We start from the raw sequence: 22,475 nt of genomic DNA on the forward strand, positions 1-22,475 counted from the left end.
CGGGTCCAGATAATTGATTATCTCCAATTTCAGACCAGCATTCCGGCGTTCTACATTTTCGACCGTATAATTCTTCGAACGGTGCGGCTTGAATACTTGTGTGATAACTATTGTTATACGAAAATTCCATTAGGGGATGGTGGTCATCCGAACTTCCACCTAAGTCAATCACATAAGCACAGAGCATATCTTCAAGCGTTTGAATTGTTCTTTCGCTTTGCCCATCGTTTTAAGGATGATAGGCAGAGCTAAGATTTAGTTGAGTTCCTAACGCTTGCTGGAAACTTTTCCAGAAGTGAGACGTGAATCGGTTGTCTCGATCAGAAATAATAGAGAGAGGCACTCCATGCAATGCAACGATGTTGTTTACACAGATTTGTGCTAATCTGTCCATTGAATACGTGTCGTTAATAGGTATAAAATGAGCGGATTTGGTTAACCTATCAACGATAACCCAAATCACATTATGTTGACGAGTGGTTTTCGGGAGTTTAGTGATGAAGTCCATGGTTATCATTTCCCACTTCCAAATGGGGAGTTCGGGTTGCTGTAGCAATCCCGAGGGCTTTCAATGTTCGGCCTTGACTTTTAAACACGTCAAACATTTTGCAACATGCAAAGCGATGTCCCTTTTCATTCCGTTTCACCAGTAGTTCGGTTAAAGGTTTTGGTACATTTTGTCACTACCGGGGTGCATCATGTACTTGGACTTATGTGCCTCGCTCATTATCTTTTCACGCAAATCTCCAATGATTGGTACCCAAATCCTGTTTCCAAGTTTAATACCATCGTCACATTTGACTAATGATTCGATAGTGCCGTTACGCTTTTCATCGGAGATCTTGTTTTCTTCGATGGCTTGGTGTTGGGCTAACTTGATTTGCTCGACTAGATCTACTTGGATTTTTAGTCGTAGCGCTCAAACTCTTTTGGGTTTTTCATGTTCCTTACGACTCAGGGCGTCGGCCACAACGTTGGCCTATCCTTCGTGATAAACGATTTCACAGTCATAGTCATTCAATGTTTCCATCCATCTTCGTTGACGCATGTTGAGTTCTTTTTGTTCAAAGATATGTTTTAAACTTTTGTGATTCGTATACACGATGAATTTGACTTCATAGAGATAGTGCCTCCATAACTTCAAATCAAAGATTATGGCGCCTAACTCTAGATCGTGAGTGGTGCAACTTTTCTCGTGTACCTTGAGTTGTCGAGAAGCGTAAGCGATTACTTTCTTTCGTTGTATTTGTACGCATCCTTAACCGGAATGGGATGCGTCGCTAAAGACAACAAAATCCTTCGTACCTTCTGGCAAGGCCAGTATAGGTGCACTGGTGAGTTTTTGTTTAAGCAAATTGAACACTTCTTGTTGTTTTTTTCCCCATTCATACTTGATATTCTTACGGGTTAACGAGGTTTGAGGAATGGCAATTCGGGAGAAATTTTCAATGAATCTACACTAGTAACAGGCCAAACCTAAGAAACTTCGGATCTCGGTTGGCGACTTTGGAATCTCCCACTTTGAGATAGCTTCAATCTTTGCGAGATCGACTTGAATTTTGTTCACGTTTATGATGTGACCAAGAAATTGTATTTCGTGAAGCCAGAATTCGCATTTCAAGAACTTGGCGTACAACTTTTCGTTTCTAAGTAACTCAAGAAAAATTCTAAGATGCATTTCATGATTTTCCTTTGACTTAGAATAAATAAGTATGTCGTTGATGAATACGATAGCAAATTTATCAATGTAAGGTTTACAAATACGATTCATCATGTCCATGAACGCGGCTAGGGCATTAGTGAGACCAAACGGCATGAACATGAACTCATAATATCCATACCTTGTTCGGAACACGGTTTTTGGAATGTCTTCGGATTGGACTTTCAGTTAATGATAACCAGAACACATATCTATCTTAGAGAAGTAGCTTGCTCCTTGCAATTGGTTGAACATATTGTCAGTTCGGGGTAGTGGGTATCGGTTCTTAATGGTTACTTTGTTTAGAGCTCGGTAGTCGATACATGTTCGCATATATCCATCCTTCTTTTTGACAAAGAGAATTTGTGTTCCCCACGGTGATGAACTTGGACGGATAAAACCTTTCTCGAGTAACTCGTCTAATTGTTTCTTCAGTTCCTTCATTTCGGTTGGGGCCAATCGATACGGGGTTTTGGCGATTGGAGTGGTTCCTAGCATGAGGTCTATTCTGAATTCGACTTCTCTATCGGGTGTTCGTCGGGAAAGACTCGAAAAATTCGGAGAAAATAGGAACGTCTTTTATCTCCTTTGGTTTGGATTCTTCGGTGACATAGGCCATGAATGCTAAGCATCCTTGATTTAAACATTTGTTAGCCCTAATCATGGAGATTATGCTAACTTGGCTAGCGTCTTTGCCCCCTTCAATTCGAATGGTTCTCTTATCAGGGGCTCGAAGTTCTATGGTCTAGTTATTGCAAATGATACGGGCATGATTATTGGATAACCAGTCCATACCAAGTACTAAATCGAAACTAGAAAGAGCATAGGTAACAGTTGGATGGGTAAAACATAACCAGCTAACGAGATTTTTTCGTTTTCTAAGGCTTCGGAGATTTTAACGATTTCGCCACTAGCGGTCTCGACGCTTAAAGTTTTGTTTAATTTCTTTAGAGTTTCGTTTAATAGACTACAAAAGTTATAATCTATAAAACTTAAATTGGCACCTGAATCAAATAGAACCCCAGCATATGTGTCGTTGACTAAGAACGCACCGGTGATCGTTTCCGGCATGTCGGCCGCTTTCTTTGTGTCTAAGACGAAGACTCTTGCATTCCACTTCTTCGTTTCAATCTCTTAACCACTTCCACTCGCACCTCCGACAGCAGGTTTGTTATTTGGACACTCGAAAATGAGATGTCCATCTCCTTGCAGTTATAAAACGCCATTGACTTTTTCTAGCAATCGGCCGTTGCGTGATCGGTTTTGTGACATGAGCCACAAACTGTGGATGCAAAAGTAACAAAGTGACAACGACCCTTATGGTATTTCTTGCAGATTTTGCATTGGGTGTAGTTGGAGTTGGATCCAGTTTTTCGTTGCTCTACACCCTTGCCCTTGAACCGGGCGCTTCCAACCTACTTGTGGTCGATAGCACCACCTTCTTGTCTTCTTATTTGTTACGGATTAAACCGTTTATCAAGTAACCAACCAATTCATGGCAGAATCAACGGTTTATGGTAAGTGAGATCTTACCATGCCGCGAATTTCTCGCAGAAGTCCCCATATTTAACGTGTGACTTTGCTGGATTCTGGCGTTACCAGATGGGGTACGAGTCTACAGTACTCGTGGAATTTGGTATTATATTCACAAAGATTAGTTCCAATAACTTTGTGATTATGGAACTTAGATTGAATTTGATCGGTATCGTGCATTGGACAAAATTTTGCTAACACCATGTCTTTGAACTCTTCCCACATGAGTAGATATAATACTTCTCTCCCCTTGCCCATGATCAATGTGTTCCACCACTCTAAAGCTTCTCCATTAAACATGTGTGCCATATATTGGATCTTTTCTAGTTCATCACACTTGCTGATGATCACTATTGATTCCATTTCTTCTAGCCACCTTAGCGTTGCAATGGCGCCTTCTCGCCATAGAACTCCTAAGGACCAAAGTTTTTGAAGTCCTTGAATGAACAACTCTCGATTTTAAGTTTCTTGAATTTTCGATTAAATTCTCCTCAAGTATTTGATTCGTGAACGCTTTCTTCGGGATGCGACGGGTTAGGATGTGATTTGGATTTTATGGATTTTCAAGAATGATCGGTGTGATGAGTTTGCCTAGATTCGGTTCTAAGATGAGATTTCACGGCTTTAGTTATCATTTCTTGTATTCGTTTCATGTATTGTTCGGGTATTTGTTGAGCTTGTTCATTTTGAGCGCGATTGTCTTACCCTTTTCGAGAAGCTTCCGCATTATTAGGTCCTTGGTTCGACATTCTGACATAATTATATTCTTTTCATAAAAACACATTTTTATTCATTTATTTATGTATATATATATATATCTTAAAAGATATATATATATATATATATATTATTACATTACACAACACATTTATATATATATATATATATCGTCATTTGATATATCTATATCCTTATCCATACCAGAACGATTATCGTTCTTATTTTTAAACACAACATAATGATTACACAAACAACAAACTCTTGACCGCACCATCGCAGTTCCTAATCTTTCATGAACTTTTTAACCATCTTCTTCATCTTGTTACATTTGTGAAGAAGTTTGTCTCCCATCTTCTTTTTCTTACTTCCTTCTTCAGAAACCTTCTTTCTCAACTCGTCAGTCTCATGTAGTGCTCGATCAAGATTGTCCTCTTGGGATTGCGGCATGATGGTTGGGTATCCATATTGTGGCGGTGGGTCACGGTAACCCATCATCACGATATCATAGTGGTTTTTGGGATACAGCGATGAGGATGCTTCAAAAGGATGGTTGAAAAATGCTTCTGCGGCTGCCTCTTGTTGACGGATTTCATCAGCTTGTTTTGAGATCGAAGGAATTCTTCCTTGAAAAGCTGGGAAATTTGGTGGAAACCTGATCTGAATCCCTTGAATACTTTGCACATACGGATCTTCAGGGTCATAACATGGACTCATGTGGAAGAATGGGTGCATACATCCTTTATCTGGTGGACAGTCACACTTAGAATTTGTTGATGGTTCCTCTCTTGGTGTACTCACTTCTTCATAAATTTCCTTATCTGGATCTTCTTCTTCTTCTGGGTCTTCTTCTTCTTCCATGGCCTTTGTTGTATCCATTACTAAAGGGTCCAGGTGATAACTTTCGTACAGTTGAATGACTCTCATCTTTGGTCTTTGAGAAGGTCCATTGTAGGTATTGGGGTGAGAATAGATGGAGTTGTAAGCAGATGTTATAGTTTGCCATCGCCTTTGATTAGAGTGGCATTGCATCCAGTCGGATGAGTCAGATTCTGGTTCAACCTTGATTTGTTTACTGGCTAGCAATTCATTGGATGGATGGTACGTCGGGATGTTGGATGGGTGATACATTAGGATGTCGGATGGATGATACTCCTGGATGATTGACGGGTGGTAACTTGGAATATTTGTGGGATGACACTCTTGCATCGGTGAATCGCTTGGTAGATTGATCGGTAGTTGTTCAATGCCGGGGAAATAAACCGGTGTGGATTGGTCAATCGGGTTATCTTGGTTAAAGAAGTCTTCATAGTAGTCTTCACTCATGCTATCTTTTGGAATTGGTTCGGGGCATCCAGCTCTCCTTGCGTCGCGCATAAAGCTGTCAGTTATTTTCTTGAATGACATATATGGGTGGTTTAGATTGAGGAGGGATAGAAAAGATTACCAGCCTATCTTATCCATATTAAAATAAAACAAGTAATAATAATAATTCTTATTCACTTGGATCGAAGCTTAGGTATTATTAATTAATACCTAATTCTCTAAGATCGATGGCTCCGATACCAACCTGTCACACCCCCATCTTGGGCCTAGGCGTGTGACTCGCAGTTGTTACCGTTTTTGTAAATAAATCAGAGTTGCAGGTTTGTGCGGAAATATTTGCGTGGATTAAAATATTAATATTTACATAACAAAACATGGGATCATAAAATACTGGTTTAATGTTACAAAGATTACTTGTTTATCAAACCACCATTTAGATATTTAATGTTTTAATAAAATGACTGAGCCATCAGATCGCCTAGTGGTCACTTCGTCTTTCCCAAGCGTCCAATCTTCATTACCTGTAAACAGTTTGAAAATACATCAGCAACACATGCTGGTGAATAAGATGACGCAAAAATATTTTATTTACTTAATTACCCCTCGAGACATTACTTAGGTCTCGGCCTATCGTGGCTTACGAATAATCAAGTTAAAACTTAAATACAATTACAAACTTAAGCTCTACTCGAAACCGCTCAGCAAACACCGCAACATTCGAGATTACTTATCTACCATCAGTATACATATGATTACCCTCTCTTGGATATAACTTAGGGCTGGCCCATCGTGGCGGAGGCATATAACCAGGTGTGGCGCGGTGTGCCCACTGTCTAACCACATATGTAAGGATCCAAACAAACGTACACGATAGCCTAAGGGCCAACGCTTACTTTTGTTTATAATGTTTTAAATATACGTAATCTCATGTAATCAATTTACTTTGAGTCGATTAAACAACTTATAAAAGCTTGTGGCGTATTCACATTTTAAAGGATCAGCTTCACTTCACTGATCGGTTTGTCTTTCTTTTGCTTTCTCGGACCTATAGTACGAGTATAACCTTTTGTTATTACTAGATCAACAATCTAGCTTTAGACCTTTAGTCTACTTTTATATAATCTTTACCTCGATTATATTTTCTAATTCGAACCTTTAGTTCAAAACAACTTTTCTTTTATTTAAGATATTCAAACCTTTAGTTTAAATTATCATTTATATTTCTGTACTACGTTTCTTCTTCTCGAAGAAACATATACTTTATTACTTTACTTTATTATTTAGGAAGCTTAAATAATATTAATAACAAAGAATTACTTTACGTTCATATTCCTTTATATTTTCTTTGTTATATTTTCGTTTGTTTATTCTCGAGGTATTGAGTATTTACCCTCGACTAGGGTCTAAACCTTTATATTATTTTAATATTTTATTCGGGCATTATCTCTACTTATAATCACAAACACACAAGTATGCCATATAGCACATTTATATTACACATAACTGTTATTATACATATACATTCAAAATCAGCGCATAGGTGTAACATGGTATAGGCCAGCGCTTGAGTACACATACCAAAATTTGTCACTGAGTGATAAGTAGACTTGAAGTGCTAAAAGTAATCAAATAAAAATACGCTAATCTAGACACTAAATAATACTCTAGACTCTTAAACTACTAACCTGCAAGTGAACCGATCACCTCTACTACAACTAAGTAAGTTCGGATATCGAACCCACAAGACTCTTTAAATTACGTAACTAGCTATTTAGACTTAACTAAATGACACAACTATTTAAATATTATTATTAAAAGGGGGGTTTTAACCTAGTTAATATTAAACTAAAGCTTATCCCTAAATTAATTAAATAATAAAAAACTCTAATGATTACTTAAACCCTAATTAATTATTTTATTAATAAACTCTTAAAAACCCTAATTTAATTAAAAGATTTATAAACTAGTAAACTACTTTAGATTCATTCAGATGATAAAAGTAACTACCTAGGCTAGAATCCCCTAAGTTATAGCTATCAATTAACTAGGAAAATTAAGTTATGGAACTGGGATCGTAAGATAAACCCCTGAAAGAGAACCCGAACAGGACCCTTAACTCTTTCCAAGAAGACACCTATGAGTTTCTAACAAGTTTTAAGACACACTAGTTATATATATTAAACTTCCTTACGGTTATTTAATTGTTTATGTTTAAGTATCTTTATAGTGAAAACCTACCTTACAGCGCGGAAATCAAAAATTGCTAAGCAGACTCAATTGACTTAATAGACTAAGTTGACAATCAAACCTAGACGGACTCGTTACGAAGAACTAAATCTAGCAATCCTGATAAACAAAGATCTATCAATAACCTATCACCTTACATCTTTCTAGGCTAGCAACTCACTTTTATTTATTTAATTAGTTTTATTTTTTCAATGATTTTAATGCATATCAATCACAAACTAGTAAAGAACACACAATAATTGACCTAAGAAAACTCTATCCTATGAAACAATCAACCTAAGAAAATAAAACCAAGTAATCATACGCATCAATTAAATCAAACTCAGCAATATACTTAAAACATAAAATCCATAACGAACATAATCCCAACTAAAATCCAACCAAACAAAGGTTCATTATGACCTAGGTAGTTTACAGAGTTTATCCTAGCATCATGTAATCAAAATCAAACTAAGTAATAGAATAAGAAAACATGGTGAAATAATAAAGAACGGAAAATCAAAGGTGATAAGACCCGTAATCTTTACTCTTGATGTCTAACTCTTCACCGAATGCTCTCTTGGCTTCAAAACCGCCATGAATCTCGAAATATAGCTCAAGTAATCTCCAAATTCGTCTAGTGGCTGTAGGGTATTGTTCAGGTTAAGGTTTGGGATGTTTAAATGCTAAAACAAGGCCCAACACAGAACAAAAAACGAAAACTCGCTGGAATTACTAGGTGTAGGCCCCGCGCGACCATAACTCCTATGGCCGCTCGACGCTGCGCACAATATAGGGGCCCGGTCTGACCGGCCTGGTCTGATCGGTTCTCCGGTTCCTTCCTGACACGTTCCGGCTTCTCGTGTTAGCTCGTTTTGACTCATTTTTCTCCCTTTTTTATCACGATCAACTCCCGGAACCTACAAAACACAATAATGTTAGTAGTATACACATCTTGACTAAAAACAAACAAAAACTAATTAAATATTAAATAATAAATATAAGGGAAACATATACATTTAGCATTATATCCAATATCCCCACACTCATTCTTTTTTCGTCCCTGTAAAAGTCTAATCCAATGGAATCAGAATCGGAAAATACAGTTGTAAAACCATATAGATTAATTTAAAGTTCAAAAAAACACAAAAACCGCGATCACCGATATTGTTGTCCAGTTAAACCCATGCCTTAATATTTACCGGGACAAATAAGATCCAAAAATTATAATACTTAGTGGTTGTGACATTCGTTTATTTCGGGTTTTGTTTGTATTCGTTATGCATTGTTTTATGTTGTAAACCGACTCGTTTTGTAAACCGAAACTCATGATATATAAAATTTTGGATTTTTATGTTACCAAATTTTTCCCAATTGTTTAATTTGAAAAACCTCTTTTACGGATTCGAAAACGGACTTAAAACAAGCAAATTACACCAAAAATGGACTTCTGAACGCGAAACAAACCACTAGACGAGCTGGGCAACCCCCCCTAGGCCCGCCGCGCCGCGCGACCAGAGGGCTAGGTGGAGGCCGCATGGCGTCTAGGACCCCCTGTACACCATTTCGTTTTTGTTTGTTGTTTTGTGCTTTGCTTGTTTGTTTAACCAACCTATTTTCATATAAAACATAAAAGAGAACATTGTAAATAAGCTTTGACCCTTACCCTATATATACACACCCATCTCCTTCATTTTCACACTTGCTACATCTCCAAAAACTCTCTCAAAACTCCATAGATTCAAGGTTGTTTATTTATGTATTCTTGAAGGTTTTGACTTCTCAAGTCAAACTAACTATAGTCTTTCATTCTAACTTGTTCATCTAACATTACTAACTCTTGAATATGGTGGTACAACATATATATAATACACACCCCTTGTTTCCTTTGGTAGTTACTTCTCCGACTCCGGTTGGTTAAGTTTCGACTTTGTAAGGCAAAGCTTCATGGAGGACTTCGTGTTCTTGATATATACACACACTTACATAACTAGTTTGCACATACTAACCATGACTAACTTCTACTCTTTTTTAGTTTTTTTTTGTCATAATTATAAAGTTCCATGGTGTAGGTTTGTAAAGACTAACCTCGGTTTAACCATAAATTGTCCAAATCGTGAACCGAACTTTTGCTTACTAGTTTTGTTAAAATAGTTGTTTAAACATGTTTAATGTTAGATTTGAGTTTCAAAAATTATTTTTACAAGTTCTTTGATATTAAGCATGTGGAATCCATCTATGAACTCGTTGGGAGATGGAAGCCGAACTAAACCGAAACTTTTGCTTAAAAGACTTGTTGTTAACTTTTTAGTTGTAAAACTTAAATATTTCCCATTTATAAATTATTATACAAGATCTATGATATTTGGGCATGTGGAGACCATCAAGGAACATATTGTGAGATGGAAACCGAACCAATCCGATTTTACTCGCTTAAGACACACAAGTGTGTTTTTAGCTATCAAGACTTGTATATTTCTCTAAAATAGTTTACAAAATGATTTTAATTACTTTCTTAAGTACTTGGAATTGTTGGATCCAACTTGATCTCATAACATAGTTTGGACCGACAAAACCGAACACTCGCTTAACGTACGTTGTTAGTTCTAAAACAATAGATCTACATACTTGGTTAAGTCTTATAAAGTTTTATTGAGTTATCTCATAACATTCATTATTTTGGAAAGTTAACTTTGGGTTCGACCAATTATCAAGACCCGAACCAACACCCCCGAACGCTCGTTAAAAACCCGTTTTAGTATCTTTGTCCCAAAGGAACTTGCATTTAGCATTTTCTCACCTTATTACTTAACATAGGTTAAGTAAATATCAAAGTTAGATACTTTAACCCGGTTTTGAGCAAACTTACATTTTAAAGGGTTATTTTTATAAATTCTTAAATAGTTACATTATAAACCTTAAACTTTAATTGTTTACTTTTTGCAACAATTATTTTATTTAAAGATCTTCAAGACAACCATTCTAAATCCAAGACTTTCTTTTATTTAGGCTTCATACGTTAACTCGTCGTTCCGGCAAATCTCCAAATAATCAATCTTTCAAGTTTATTACTTGAACATGAGTAACTTCATACCCTGTTTTCTATCTTTTGTTTTGGGGGTGACATTTCATATTATCTAAACTAAATGTTTTATACTTGGGTCTTAAACCACATACGTTGTTGTATACTTTACTTAAATACTTGCTCGATTTGGTGTTCTATGCTTATATGCCTATTTGTTTATCGCTTTCGGTTGGCTGAATCTATAAATCCTAGACTACTTGGCATCCCCTTGTAGCAAGGTTTCGTTAACGTAATGCAATTAACGATAATCTATTAAATCCTAGAATATTTGGTATCCCCTTATAGTTACGTGTCGCTAACGTAATTCTATTAGCGATTTTATCCAAATTATGGCTTTTCCTTATAGTTTGTGGATCTTTCTTACTATATACTATTGTTGCTCAAACTTATGAATTGCTCACCAACCTTTGTGTTGACAAACTTTATTTTATGAAATGTTACAGGTTTGCATTTCGGTTGATTTGATGCTTGTGGAGAAAACGAATGTCAAGACCTTTTAGTTATTAGAATTGCTCACCAACCTTTTAGTTATTAGCAAAAATGAACAATATTTGATTTGATATATTTTGTTATATTTTGTTGTAATTGACTTATGAATATTTGGTTATGTGACATTACCGATGTTGTGAAATGAAATGAGTTTGTTAAATATTGTCATTTTAAATAGTGTCATGCGCTTATGGGCAATCGTTACACCACGGCATGTTCCGCCGCGTTTGGTCAGGGTGTGACAGATTGGTATCAGAGCCATGACAATTAGGATAGGTGGTTAGACGTAACGACCTTGAATTGTTATGCTTAGGGTCCTATACGTGTGTTCATACGTGTTTACTCTATTTTATTGTTCATATCGCATGTTTATTTATAAACTTGTTTAAAATTCACCAATATCCTAAATGTTCACATACACACACTTTCATAGTATTTACAAGGTATCCTTACCTTAAAACGTAAAAAGTAGATTTTTATTGTGTCTTATGGATTACAAGATTAACTTGGATCCCGTTGTTTCAAATCCCTTAAAGGTTGCGTTTATATCGGGTTTGTAGCCATCATAGAAAACGAGACATTATAAAATGACCATTTGACAAAAAGATTCGAAGGATCGAAGGTGATTTACTTACCTGGGATGGTTGAGTTATAGTACTCGTTTTCTAGGCCACAAATCATGTTATATATGTCAATTCTTTAAGTAGCCGAATGCGAGCATTCCGGTCGCCATCCTAATTTTATGTGTTAAAACAATAGAACTACGGTGATTTCGTGGACTAGTGTTTTGGCATGACGTTATATCTCGATTTATTGTGTTATCATTGTTATTTGTGTCTAAAACATGAAAAAGTCGTGGTGGTACGTGCACATGTTTAGACTCCAACGTGGTGTTTTATAAAACTTTTTTTTAGTGTTGGAATATCGAGTCATGGTGATTTCATGCATGGTTTTTCCGACTCTATAAATCTCAAAATCTCAAAATTTTCAAGCTTTAACCATCTCAAAATCATTTACGTTTTGTTTACGGTTTTGTTATTTATATACAAAGGTTTATATTTTACCTAACACTAACATCTTCTCCATACTAACTTTAGGATTCACAAATCAAAAATCGAAATCTTATTTTATTTTATACACCTTTATATTCATTTCCTTTTACCTAAAACTTATTCCATTTTCTTTATAAATTTTAGCATGCCTCCGCTAAGACGCCAACCGCGCAAGAACTCCACCCGACGCATGGCCACTCTCATCTCCAAACAAATGGCCGCTGTGATTCCCGAACTTATAACCCAAATCCAAGCTACCCTAACCGCACCCGTTGTTGCACCCGTTGAACCCAAACCCGCATGTTACCTACTTAGCAATTTACTAGTGCCAACCCGTCTAAATTCCTTGGAACCAATTGTGCGACTACCTTGTTGCAATGGTTCGAATCGACCGAGAGTGTTTTCCGACATAACGAATGCCCCGACGCGAAAAAGACAAATTTTGAGTCAAGCATGTTTAGAGAAACCACTCAAACATGGTGGGGTAGTGTTATGCACCTCCATGGTTCGGATGTGGCTATGGCTCTTCCATGGGCCGAACTCAAGGCACTTATGATGAAGAAATTTTGTCCCAAACACGAGCTCCAAAAGATTGAGGTAGAATTTTGGAACCTAACACAAGAAAGTGGTGATAACGCCGCTTACTCACTTCGCCTCCATGAGTTGAGAATCCTTGTTCCTCATTTGGTTACCCCAACCGAACGTGAAATTGATAAATACATTGGGGGTTTACCAATGCAAATACGGGACTCTGTCATGAGTAGCAAACCCGTGAACCTTGAGGAAGCCATCACTTTAGCCGGTGCGCTATAGGAAAATCATGTGAAGGCGGGTACCCTAACCCTCAAGAAAGCAAGTGAAAAAGCCAAGCCCGAGCCCGCATCTCAAGCCAAGGTTGAACCCCCACCACAAGCTATAAACTACTCCAACTCTTCCCGACACAACAATAACAACAACAACAAGAAACCCAAGACTAATTACCAAAACTTTGCCCTCACCCAACCCCAACCTCAACAACAAACTCAAGCTCCCGAAAACCGAAGACCCTATACCGGTCCTCAAAACCAAATAATCAATCTTTCAAGTTTATTACTTGAACGTGAGTAACTTCATACCACGTTTTCTATATTTTGTTTTAGGGGTGACATTTCATCTTATCTAAACTAAATGTTTTATACTTGGGTCTTAAACCACAAACGTTGTTATATACTTTACTTAAATACTTGCTCGATTTGGTGTTCTATGCTTATATGCCTATGTGTTTATCGCTTTCGGTTGGTTGAATCTATAAATCCTAGACAACTTGGCATCCCCTTGTAGCAAGGTGTCGTTAACGTAATGCAATTAATGATAATCTATTAAATCCTAGACTATTTGGTATCCCCTTATAGATAGGTGTCGCTAACGTAATTCTATTAGCGATTTTATCCAAATTATGGCTTTTATTTATTGTTTCGTATACTAGTTTGTGGATCTTTCTTACTATATACTATTGTTGCTCAAACTTATGAATTGCTCACCAACCTTTGTGTTGACAAACTTTATTTTATGAAATGTTATAGGTTTGCATTTCGGTTGATTTGATGCTTGTGGAGAAAACGAATGTCAAGACCTTTAAGTTATTAGCAAAAATGAACAATATTTGATTTGCTATATTTTGTTGTAATTGACTTATGAATATTTGGTTATGTGAAATTACCGATGTTGTGAAATGAAATGAGTTTGTTAAATATTGTCGCTTTAAATAGTGTCATGCTCTTATGGGCAATCGTTGCACCCCGGCATGTTCCGCCGCCTTTGGTCGGGGTGTGACAGTGGTTTACACAATTAAGACTCGCTTATTTTCATATTTTGCCGGACCAGACCACCCCAACTTGACTTAAACCTCAACATCAGCAGATTTAAAATTTTTGTTGCTCTTTTTTTTTTCATGAATAGTTAAGATGATCCGGGTATTGTTTATCCACCTAAGCTTAAGCATCAAAGTCTACCAAACAACCATTAAATACGATTAATATATAATTAATTAATTAACTAGTGTTCCCCACAACATAACATACCCCCGTTCTCAAGAAATACCCCGAACCCATTACCATTGGTGAGTATGTACGATTTCATCTGTAGCATTTACATGTGGCGTGTCCCCTGTGGTACGTTTTTTAAAGGTAATGAGACGCGAGCAAGGGGACCCCACATGGCTAACAACGTGGATGATCAAGTCAGTAGTGTATTTATACTTTAAGTACGTAGTGATCATGTTTAATGACTTATGTGGCAGATAACTGTGGGTTTGCTCTTTTTTAGCTTTATTTAAATAACCCCACTTAGGAATTGTGAATACCCAGATGAATAAACTGCATACAGACCCACAGTCTCCGAACCCGAGGCATCTCATCAATACAATATTTAAGGTTATAAAACCATACGCCAATGACATATAAAACACTAATGCTAGACGGTTAAGGATTTATATCACCGGCTACTTGGAATACTCTAACATTAAACCTACCCAAGCATTATATGATAACGTATTCAAAGTTTTCTATAATTCTATAATATTTTCACATTTCATACCAAATATTGAGGCTTGAGTATGGCCCGACCTTTCATTACTTATCTTCCATGGACAAAACGCTTTACCCACAAAAGATTTTCGTTTTACCCATTTTATGAAATTGCCCTTTTATTCTCAAGGCTGAGCCTATTGACACATCCTAAGATAAGTGCATTTTATTTTATATTATCTTATTATTAGTAGTTTGAAAAACCAATTTCCGATAAGTATCATCATCTCTTACTTACACGCAGAAAACTATATTCAAGGGACATTTTTTTAAACATTTTTTTCCAATTTTTTTAAAAAAAATCAAACTAAAGTTAGTTAAACACTTGTGTCCCATCTCCACACTTAAATTTTGTATTGTCCCTAATGTAGGCATGAAAACACGACTCAATAAAATTAGAAACAAAAACCTAAAAATATAAAAGTAAAAGCAAAAACCAGAAAAATAAGAACATAAAAATAGTTAAACAAACTCATTCTCTCTTTTTGAACGGACACGGCCACTCCTCTCGACATACCTAAGTGACATCAAACACAATATCTAGAAAATAAAAGTTACACATAAGTCTCAACTAATCACCATACTCCAACCCTCCTACCCAACCAACTAGTATAGAATAATATTAGTACATACCAAATAAAAACAAAAACATCATAAAAAGAAAAATAGATAACTAAAAGATACAAACTCCCAAAGCTGGTGCGCCGTCCCCACACTTAGTCTTCGTCCTCTTCCTCCTCGTCTTCTTCTTCTTCTTCTCCTTCCTCTGAACTCTGCTCATACGTCCGAAATGGCTCCGCATTATCAAACTCTGGATTACCCGGCATGCAATATGGTTCCCTATAACCATAAACCGAAACACCCGGGGCACTCGAACCACTCGGACCCGCAACATCCGGCTGTCGAAGATAGTCAGGTAAACCAATGTTCAACCCATTCATCAATGTGTCAACCTGTCATCCTGCCTCTGTTGATTTTCTCTAATAATCCGCCTCAAATCATCACATTGTTCTGTCATATACCCCCTCATATGATCAAAACCGGACTCCATCCGGCAATACAACGACTCCATAGTAATTGTCTCGGGACGAGGCTCCCTAACCAGAAATCGTATAGTGGCCTCTCAGATCTATGCAACGGCCTCTAATGTCGTGTGGGTAAACCGACTCTCATAGCCGTAGTGGCCTCGGTATCCCGCGGTGGCTGAACTTGTGGACCCGCTTTAATATCTTCCAATGCTAGCGGGTCACTGAGCTTTAAAATCCCCACATTCCTTAAATCTTTAATTCCGACAAACTCCCTTGTGGGCCCCTTTCTCGTATAGTCGAATTTAAAGTCAGAAAAACACCCAAATATAGAGCTATAACCATAATATATGGGCCCATGTCAATCTTTAACCTTTACTCTGTACCCCCTCGTCTCGCGCGGTGAAATGACTACGCCAAAATACTAGCATAATTAACCGACACTTTTTCCACCTTCACCAATAAACAAAAAAATCCAACCAATTCACTTTATTCTCACCCAAACCCCGACCAATAAGCGTGTTCACCAAAATGCAATGAATATAACGAAGTATCGGGTCTCGAATATCCGAACTCACCATACTACCCGAAAACGAAGAAATCGCTATTTTCTCCCAAAATCTAGCCAATTGCGCATTTGTAAAACTTACCGGTCTTTGTTTCGTGAAAGCACCCCTCAAACTCGTCTTATATTCCGACAACTAAACTTCCGCAACCAAGTAAAAACCACTTGCTATCCCAAAATCAAACATATCCATCTCATTCGTCTTCCTACTGAGGGCAAAGGTAATCACATTCGGTTGATCAAAGTTACCATCCTTGTATTGAAAAGTACTTAAAAACTCCAACGCCAACTCTTTGTATAGCGGCTCGTCAAGACACAACATAGCTTAAAACTTTGGACCCAACAACTCCTCCACTCGCTCTCTTTGACCAATAGTATCCAATAAATTCCAATCAATAGTTTTGAACGTGAGAATATCCGAATTAATTAGATTATGCATCCGAATATATATTCCGCCGAATCTTCCACAAATTGAAGTAACGAACTATCGCGGAGCTTTTGACTTTTTCTTCTCATCTCGATCGTTTTGTTTGATAGTTAATAACACAAGATTTCGGCTTAGCAATAACCACCTCGACTAGCCCGCCTCGTGGACGCGGAGCCGGGCCTCTGATGGTCAGGTATTTTGTATATATATTAGTGTATTAGTTATGTAGTTTTGTTAAGTATATTGTTAGAACTTTGGTACTTCATGCATGGTTTTGTATTTCAGGTCGTTGATCGCTAAAGATGCTAAATTGGAGACTTGTACGAGCATGGAATGATATCTCGGGAAGACCGAAACATAATTTGATGTCTTGGGAAGTGTGACAAGGATTCGGGAAGAGTATGGATGAGAAATCATAAGCCGATGCTAAAACTGAACAAGATGGGTTGTCAAAATGCGACCATGAAGTAAAACGAGCATATCCTGGGCTAGAAAATGAGTTACGGGAGCCATAATATACGGATTTTGGGTTTCTCAACGAGAGGAATCCAAATATGAGGTTTTCTTAGGTCGCTTTACGTGATGGTATGAGGTTATGGCCATTGCGTATCGCTATGTACATAAAAAAAGGGAAAAATCTGGTTTTGACCTATATCTTCTATTTGACGAACCCTAATCAGTATTGACGACCAGCAACAGCTATTAGGCGATTTTGTGTGAATTCCAGGGCTACCAATCATCTCTTGATCAATCCTAATGGCCTTCCTCATCATAATTGAAGATTTATCGATGACGATGCTCGGCTAGTCTTCTCCGAATCATACCTGGGATGCAAAGTTTGTAACAATTTCAGTTTCCTCATGTGACTAAGAACATTTATGTATAATTGTTTATGGTTAATCTATGATTATTGATGTTTAGTATTTCTGTGTGTTCAATCGGTTTAGGTTTATGTTGATCTGAACGATTAGTTACCAGTTGCTATAATAATTGATCATAGTGTTGTTTGATTAGGTTGAATACGACAAAGCATATAATTGCCCTTAACTGAGTCACACTGGCAGGGACCGTTTGATAACCAGTTCCATGTGTAAAGCAATTATTGTTGCCTAAGGTTTTGTCTAGTTGATCAGTCTGTAGTTAACCGTTAATGATTAATCTGTTAGGTTGCATGAGATTACTGTAAGTTACTTACTTGAAGTCCCGGGTGTGATTTGCTTTGTTAATTGATTGAAACTAGTTTACTTGTTTGTTTGCTTAATTCTCTAAATTCAACTTAATTGCTTGTATGATCAGCACTAAATCTGTTAGTTCATAATATTGAAATTGTTTACACGATTACATTGACCACATACTCCTGGTGGATACGATACCTTACTTATCCTATCTATATAGTTTAACTAGGTTTTTGATTGACTCAAACGACGGTCTTCAGCCTCTCTTTCGCTTTCCCGCTTCTTTAGACACGTCCGTATCCGACATCTTAAATACAAAACTAGACAAGCAAACAACCAATGGAAGTAAGTAAATTAAAAAGTAAATATAAAAAATATTTTTGTAATTTTCAGAATTTTTTAAACATAATTAATTATGTATAAAAAAATTGAAAATAAAACTCTGGAAATCCGGATTACAAAAATATTTCAAACCGAACTCATCCGAATGGAAATTGAGTACGAACGAACGGCTTTTTAACAAATAAAGCTAACAGAAAAACAAAATTAAAGACAAATTTAGTTTGAAAAACCCGAAATTACAACATAGACTTAATGTACATTACCTTATCCCGACACTTTAATTGTCCCAATTAAGCCCAAGTGCCAATAAACCGAACATTTAGTAAAAAACGAGTGGAAAACCAGTATTTGGCAAAATATATAGTTAATAAACCCGTTTTCCACCTCGTTTCTACCTTTAAAATTTTTATGTTCAACATCCCAAAACTAAACCCCAACACTAGATACACTCGGTTAAACCCAAACTGACCCAACCGCAACCGCGAAACAGTCTTTCAAAATTTTCCAACTCAACTAACCGCACCCAACAAACTGAACCATTGTACCAAACCTTACCAACCTGCACCCATAAACTAACTCCTACAACTAGTTTTTAACCAAACCCGACAACCAACTAACCAAAACAACGCAAAAACTAACACTACAAATACATAAAAAGTACAAGAATACAAGAAATCATACATTTGAGTGAAACAAACAAGGATTAAAGTTGCAAAATTTTGGAAGTGGTGCAAGTGACTTGAATGGTGAAGAATAGGTTAAAATTTATGGTTGGTTATGATAATGTGATGATATTGTGATGATTTTATGGTTTAATTTGGTGAAAAAGGGTGAAAAAATGGTGGATTTTGTGAAGAAAGGGGTAGGGTTCGTGGGTATTGGGTGAGGGAGAAAGGGGGTTTTGAAAAAATGGTGTAAAAGTGATATAATGTGGTGAATTTTTTTTAAAAAATCTGATATATGCATACCCGGCCCAGTCGCGCGACCAGGGTGGGCACCTGACCGCGTTGCGCGGCGCCCCTGTGCTGCCCATTCATGCCCGCGTCTCGCGGGGGGTATTTGTACTTCGTCGCGCGATGCGTCAAGGTGTTTTTTCCAGAAAGTATCGAATTTTGGAAGCCTAAATGCCTTAGAAAAATTTCAAATAATTACCAAGTCTTTTTATGCCCATTTTATGTCATTTTTACGTGCAAAACTTAACTGGAACATGTGAATTCTTGTCAAATCCTCTCTCCATGATGGTGATGATTCCTTGAAACGACTCAACGACACAAACAAAACTACAAAACCATTGTTAGTGATTCAAAGAAAATTAAAACGCAAAATAAAAATGAAAATAAGATTAAATACACAAACTCTACACTTGAGTTTTCAGTCAAGAACCCATTCGATGATTCATTTCGATGGATTGAGGGGAGTTTCCTCCACCTTGGTTGAATCCTCCGACCCTCAAAGATAATGCTATAAACGATGGCCATTCACTTTCCACGATGTTCCATTTTCTGGATTCTCTAGCTCCAGCGCTCCATACGGGAAAACTTCTTTCACTAAATACGGTCTCGTCCACTTTGATCTCAGTTTACCTGCAAATAACTTCAAACGAGAGTTAAATAATAATACCTTATCACCTTTATTGAAGTCTTTACCTCCCTTCAAACGTCGATAGTGCAACACTTTTGTCTTTTCCTTGATATCCAAAGATCGAGAATATGCCGCATCACGAAGTTCCTCCAACTCATGAATTTTAAAATACCTCTTCCTCGCAGCCTCGGTTAGATCAAGATTAATTGTCTTCAATGACCAAAATGCCCGGTGCTCTAACTCAACGGTAAGATGACATGCTTAACCGTAAACTAGCATAAACGGTGTAGTACCCAACGGTGTCTTATACACGGTTCTGAATGCCCACAACGCGTCATCCAATTTATCCGACCAATATTTCCGACTTATTTCCACCTTATCCTCTAAAATTCTCTTCACCCCTCTATTTCATTCTCGACTTGACCATTCGTTTGAGGATGGTAAGCAGTAGAGGTGCGATGAGTAACTCCATAATGAGCCAATGCCTTCTCCATGACGGCGTTGCAAAAATGAGTACCTCGATCACTAATAATCGCTCTTGGAGTACCAAAATGAGTAAACAACTTTTTTAGAAACTTTACAACAACTCTAGCATCAATGGTGGCCAATGCTTGGGCTTCAACCCACTTGGAAACATAATCTATCGCCAATAAAATATTCTTGTAATCACCGGAAACAGGGAATGGTCCCATAAAATCGATGCCCCAAACATCAAAAATTTCAAGTGTTTGTATGGGGTTTTGGGGCATCTCGTTCTTAGATGAAATATTACCGGTGCGTTGACAAGCATCACACGTATTAACGAACTCCATAATATCTTTCACAACCGACGACCAATAAAACCACTATCAAATACCTTCTGGGCCGTGGCATGCGCTCCATGATGACCTCCCGTTAAACCTTCATGAACATGTTTTAAAGTATCCAGCCCTTCTTCTTTCGGCACACATCTTCTAAGAATTAGGTCACCACCAATCTTGAAAAGAAAAGGATCATCCCAAACATACCGAGCAACATCCAGGCAAAACTTCTTCTTTTGTTGCGTAGTTATCCCCTTCAACATAGTTCCAGTAGATAAATAATTAGCAAAATCATGAACCATGGCATACCTTGCTTTTCGGCCACAACAAAATCAATTGACTCATGTGGGAATCTATCTCCAATCTATTCTTCACAAATCTCTTCTCTTTTTGGATCTTCTAAACAGGAAAGATGATTAGCCGATACATTCTCCGCCCCTTCTTGTCTTTGATTTCTATGTCAATCTCTAAAAGTAGAAGAATCCACCGTATAAGACGAAGCTTCACGTCTTTCTTGTGAAAGAGAATACACAAAGTTGCATGATCAAAACTTGTCAAATGCAACACAAAGCACAAGATAGGACCGAAACTTATCAAATGCAAACACAATGGCTAAAAGTTATTTTTCGGTGGTGGTGTAGTTCTCTTGGGCATCATTCAACGTCTTTCTTGGATAATAATTTGGGTGAAGATGTTTCTCACGCCTTTGCCCCAAAACCGCCCCAACTGCATAATCACTCGCATCGCACATGAGCTCAAAAGGCAAGTTCGAATCAGGTGAAACAAGAATAGGGCACGAGTTGCTTTTTCAAGAACTTGAACACCTTCAAACAATCTTCATCGAACAAAAAGGGCACATCTTTCTCTAATAGTCGGGTCATTGGGCGGGTATTTTTGAAAAGTCTTTTATAAACCGCCAGTAAAAAACCGCATGACCAAGTAAACTCCGTATAGCCTTGACACTTGTCGGTGGATGAAGTCTACTAATTGTATCAATCTTCGCCCGATCCACCTCTATACCATCTCTTGAAATCTTGTGACCCAACACGATCCCTTCCGTCACCATAAAGTGACACTTTTCCCAACTCAACATCAACTTCGTTTCGATGCACCTTTTCAACATCCTCTCAAGATTTCCTAAACAATGATCGAAAGAATTACCGTAAACCGAAAAATCATCCATAATTACCTCCATGGACGTCTCTATCATATCCTGAAAGATGGCCACCATACAACACTGAAAAGTGGCCGATGCATTACACAACCCAAACGACATGCGACGATACGAAAACGTGCCATACGGCCATATAAAATTTGTCTTATGTTGGTCTTTCTGTGCAATTGGAATCTGAAAATAACCTGAAAAACCATCAAGAAAAAAATAAAATTGCTTACCTGCAAGACGTCCGACATTTGATCAATAAACGACAACGGGAAATGGTCCTTCCGAGTGGCATCATTCAATTTCTGATAATCAATACACACACGCCAACCGGTAACCGTACGTGAAGGGATAAGTTCATATTTCTCATTCATACAACTGTCACACCCCCTTTCTTTGGGTCGAACTTACCCATGGAGAATCCGAAATTAGGTAGATCATTCCGGCATCCATCAACTTAAGAACCTCTTTCTTGAAAACCTCTTGCATGTTTGGGTTAAGACGCCTCAGGGGTTGGACAACCGGTTTATATTCATCTTCCATCAAAATCCGGTGGGTACAATAAGCGAAACTAATACCTTGAATATCCGAAAGTCTCCATGCAATCGCCCCCTTATGTAGCTTCACTACCTCTATCAACTTTGACTTTTCTTCCTCCGTCAACTTGGAAGAAACAATAACAGGCAAATTCGAACCCCCTTCAAGAT

At 37.5% G+C, this 22,475-nt stretch overlaps 1 protein-coding gene across 1 annotated transcript; it reads right to left on the reverse strand.

The window, feature by feature from the left end:
- Nucleotides 1-19,686: 19,686 nt before the first annotated feature.
- Nucleotides 19,687-22,257, reverse strand: LOC143637111 (uncharacterized). Its single transcript, XM_077104563.1, has 6 exons — nt 22,180-22,257; nt 22,002-22,073; nt 21,867-21,954; nt 20,274-20,446; nt 19,872-20,016; nt 19,687-19,808 (listed from the first exon to the last, which is right to left on the reverse strand). The coding sequence occupies exons 1-6, from the start codon at nt 22,255-22,257 to the stop codon at nt 19,687-19,689; spliced, it is 678 nt and encodes a 225-aa protein (XP_076960678.1).
- Nucleotides 22,258-22,475: the final 218 nt, after the last annotated feature.

Source organism: Bidens hawaiensis, unplaced genomic scaffold (genome assembly GCF_021521415.1).
Source record: "Bidens hawaiensis isolate Kalapana, Puna unplaced genomic scaffold, B.hawaiensis_p1.1 tig00000602_1, whole genome shotgun sequence".
Lineage (NCBI taxonomy): Eukaryota > Viridiplantae > Streptophyta > Magnoliopsida > Asterales > Asteraceae > Bidens > Bidens hawaiensis.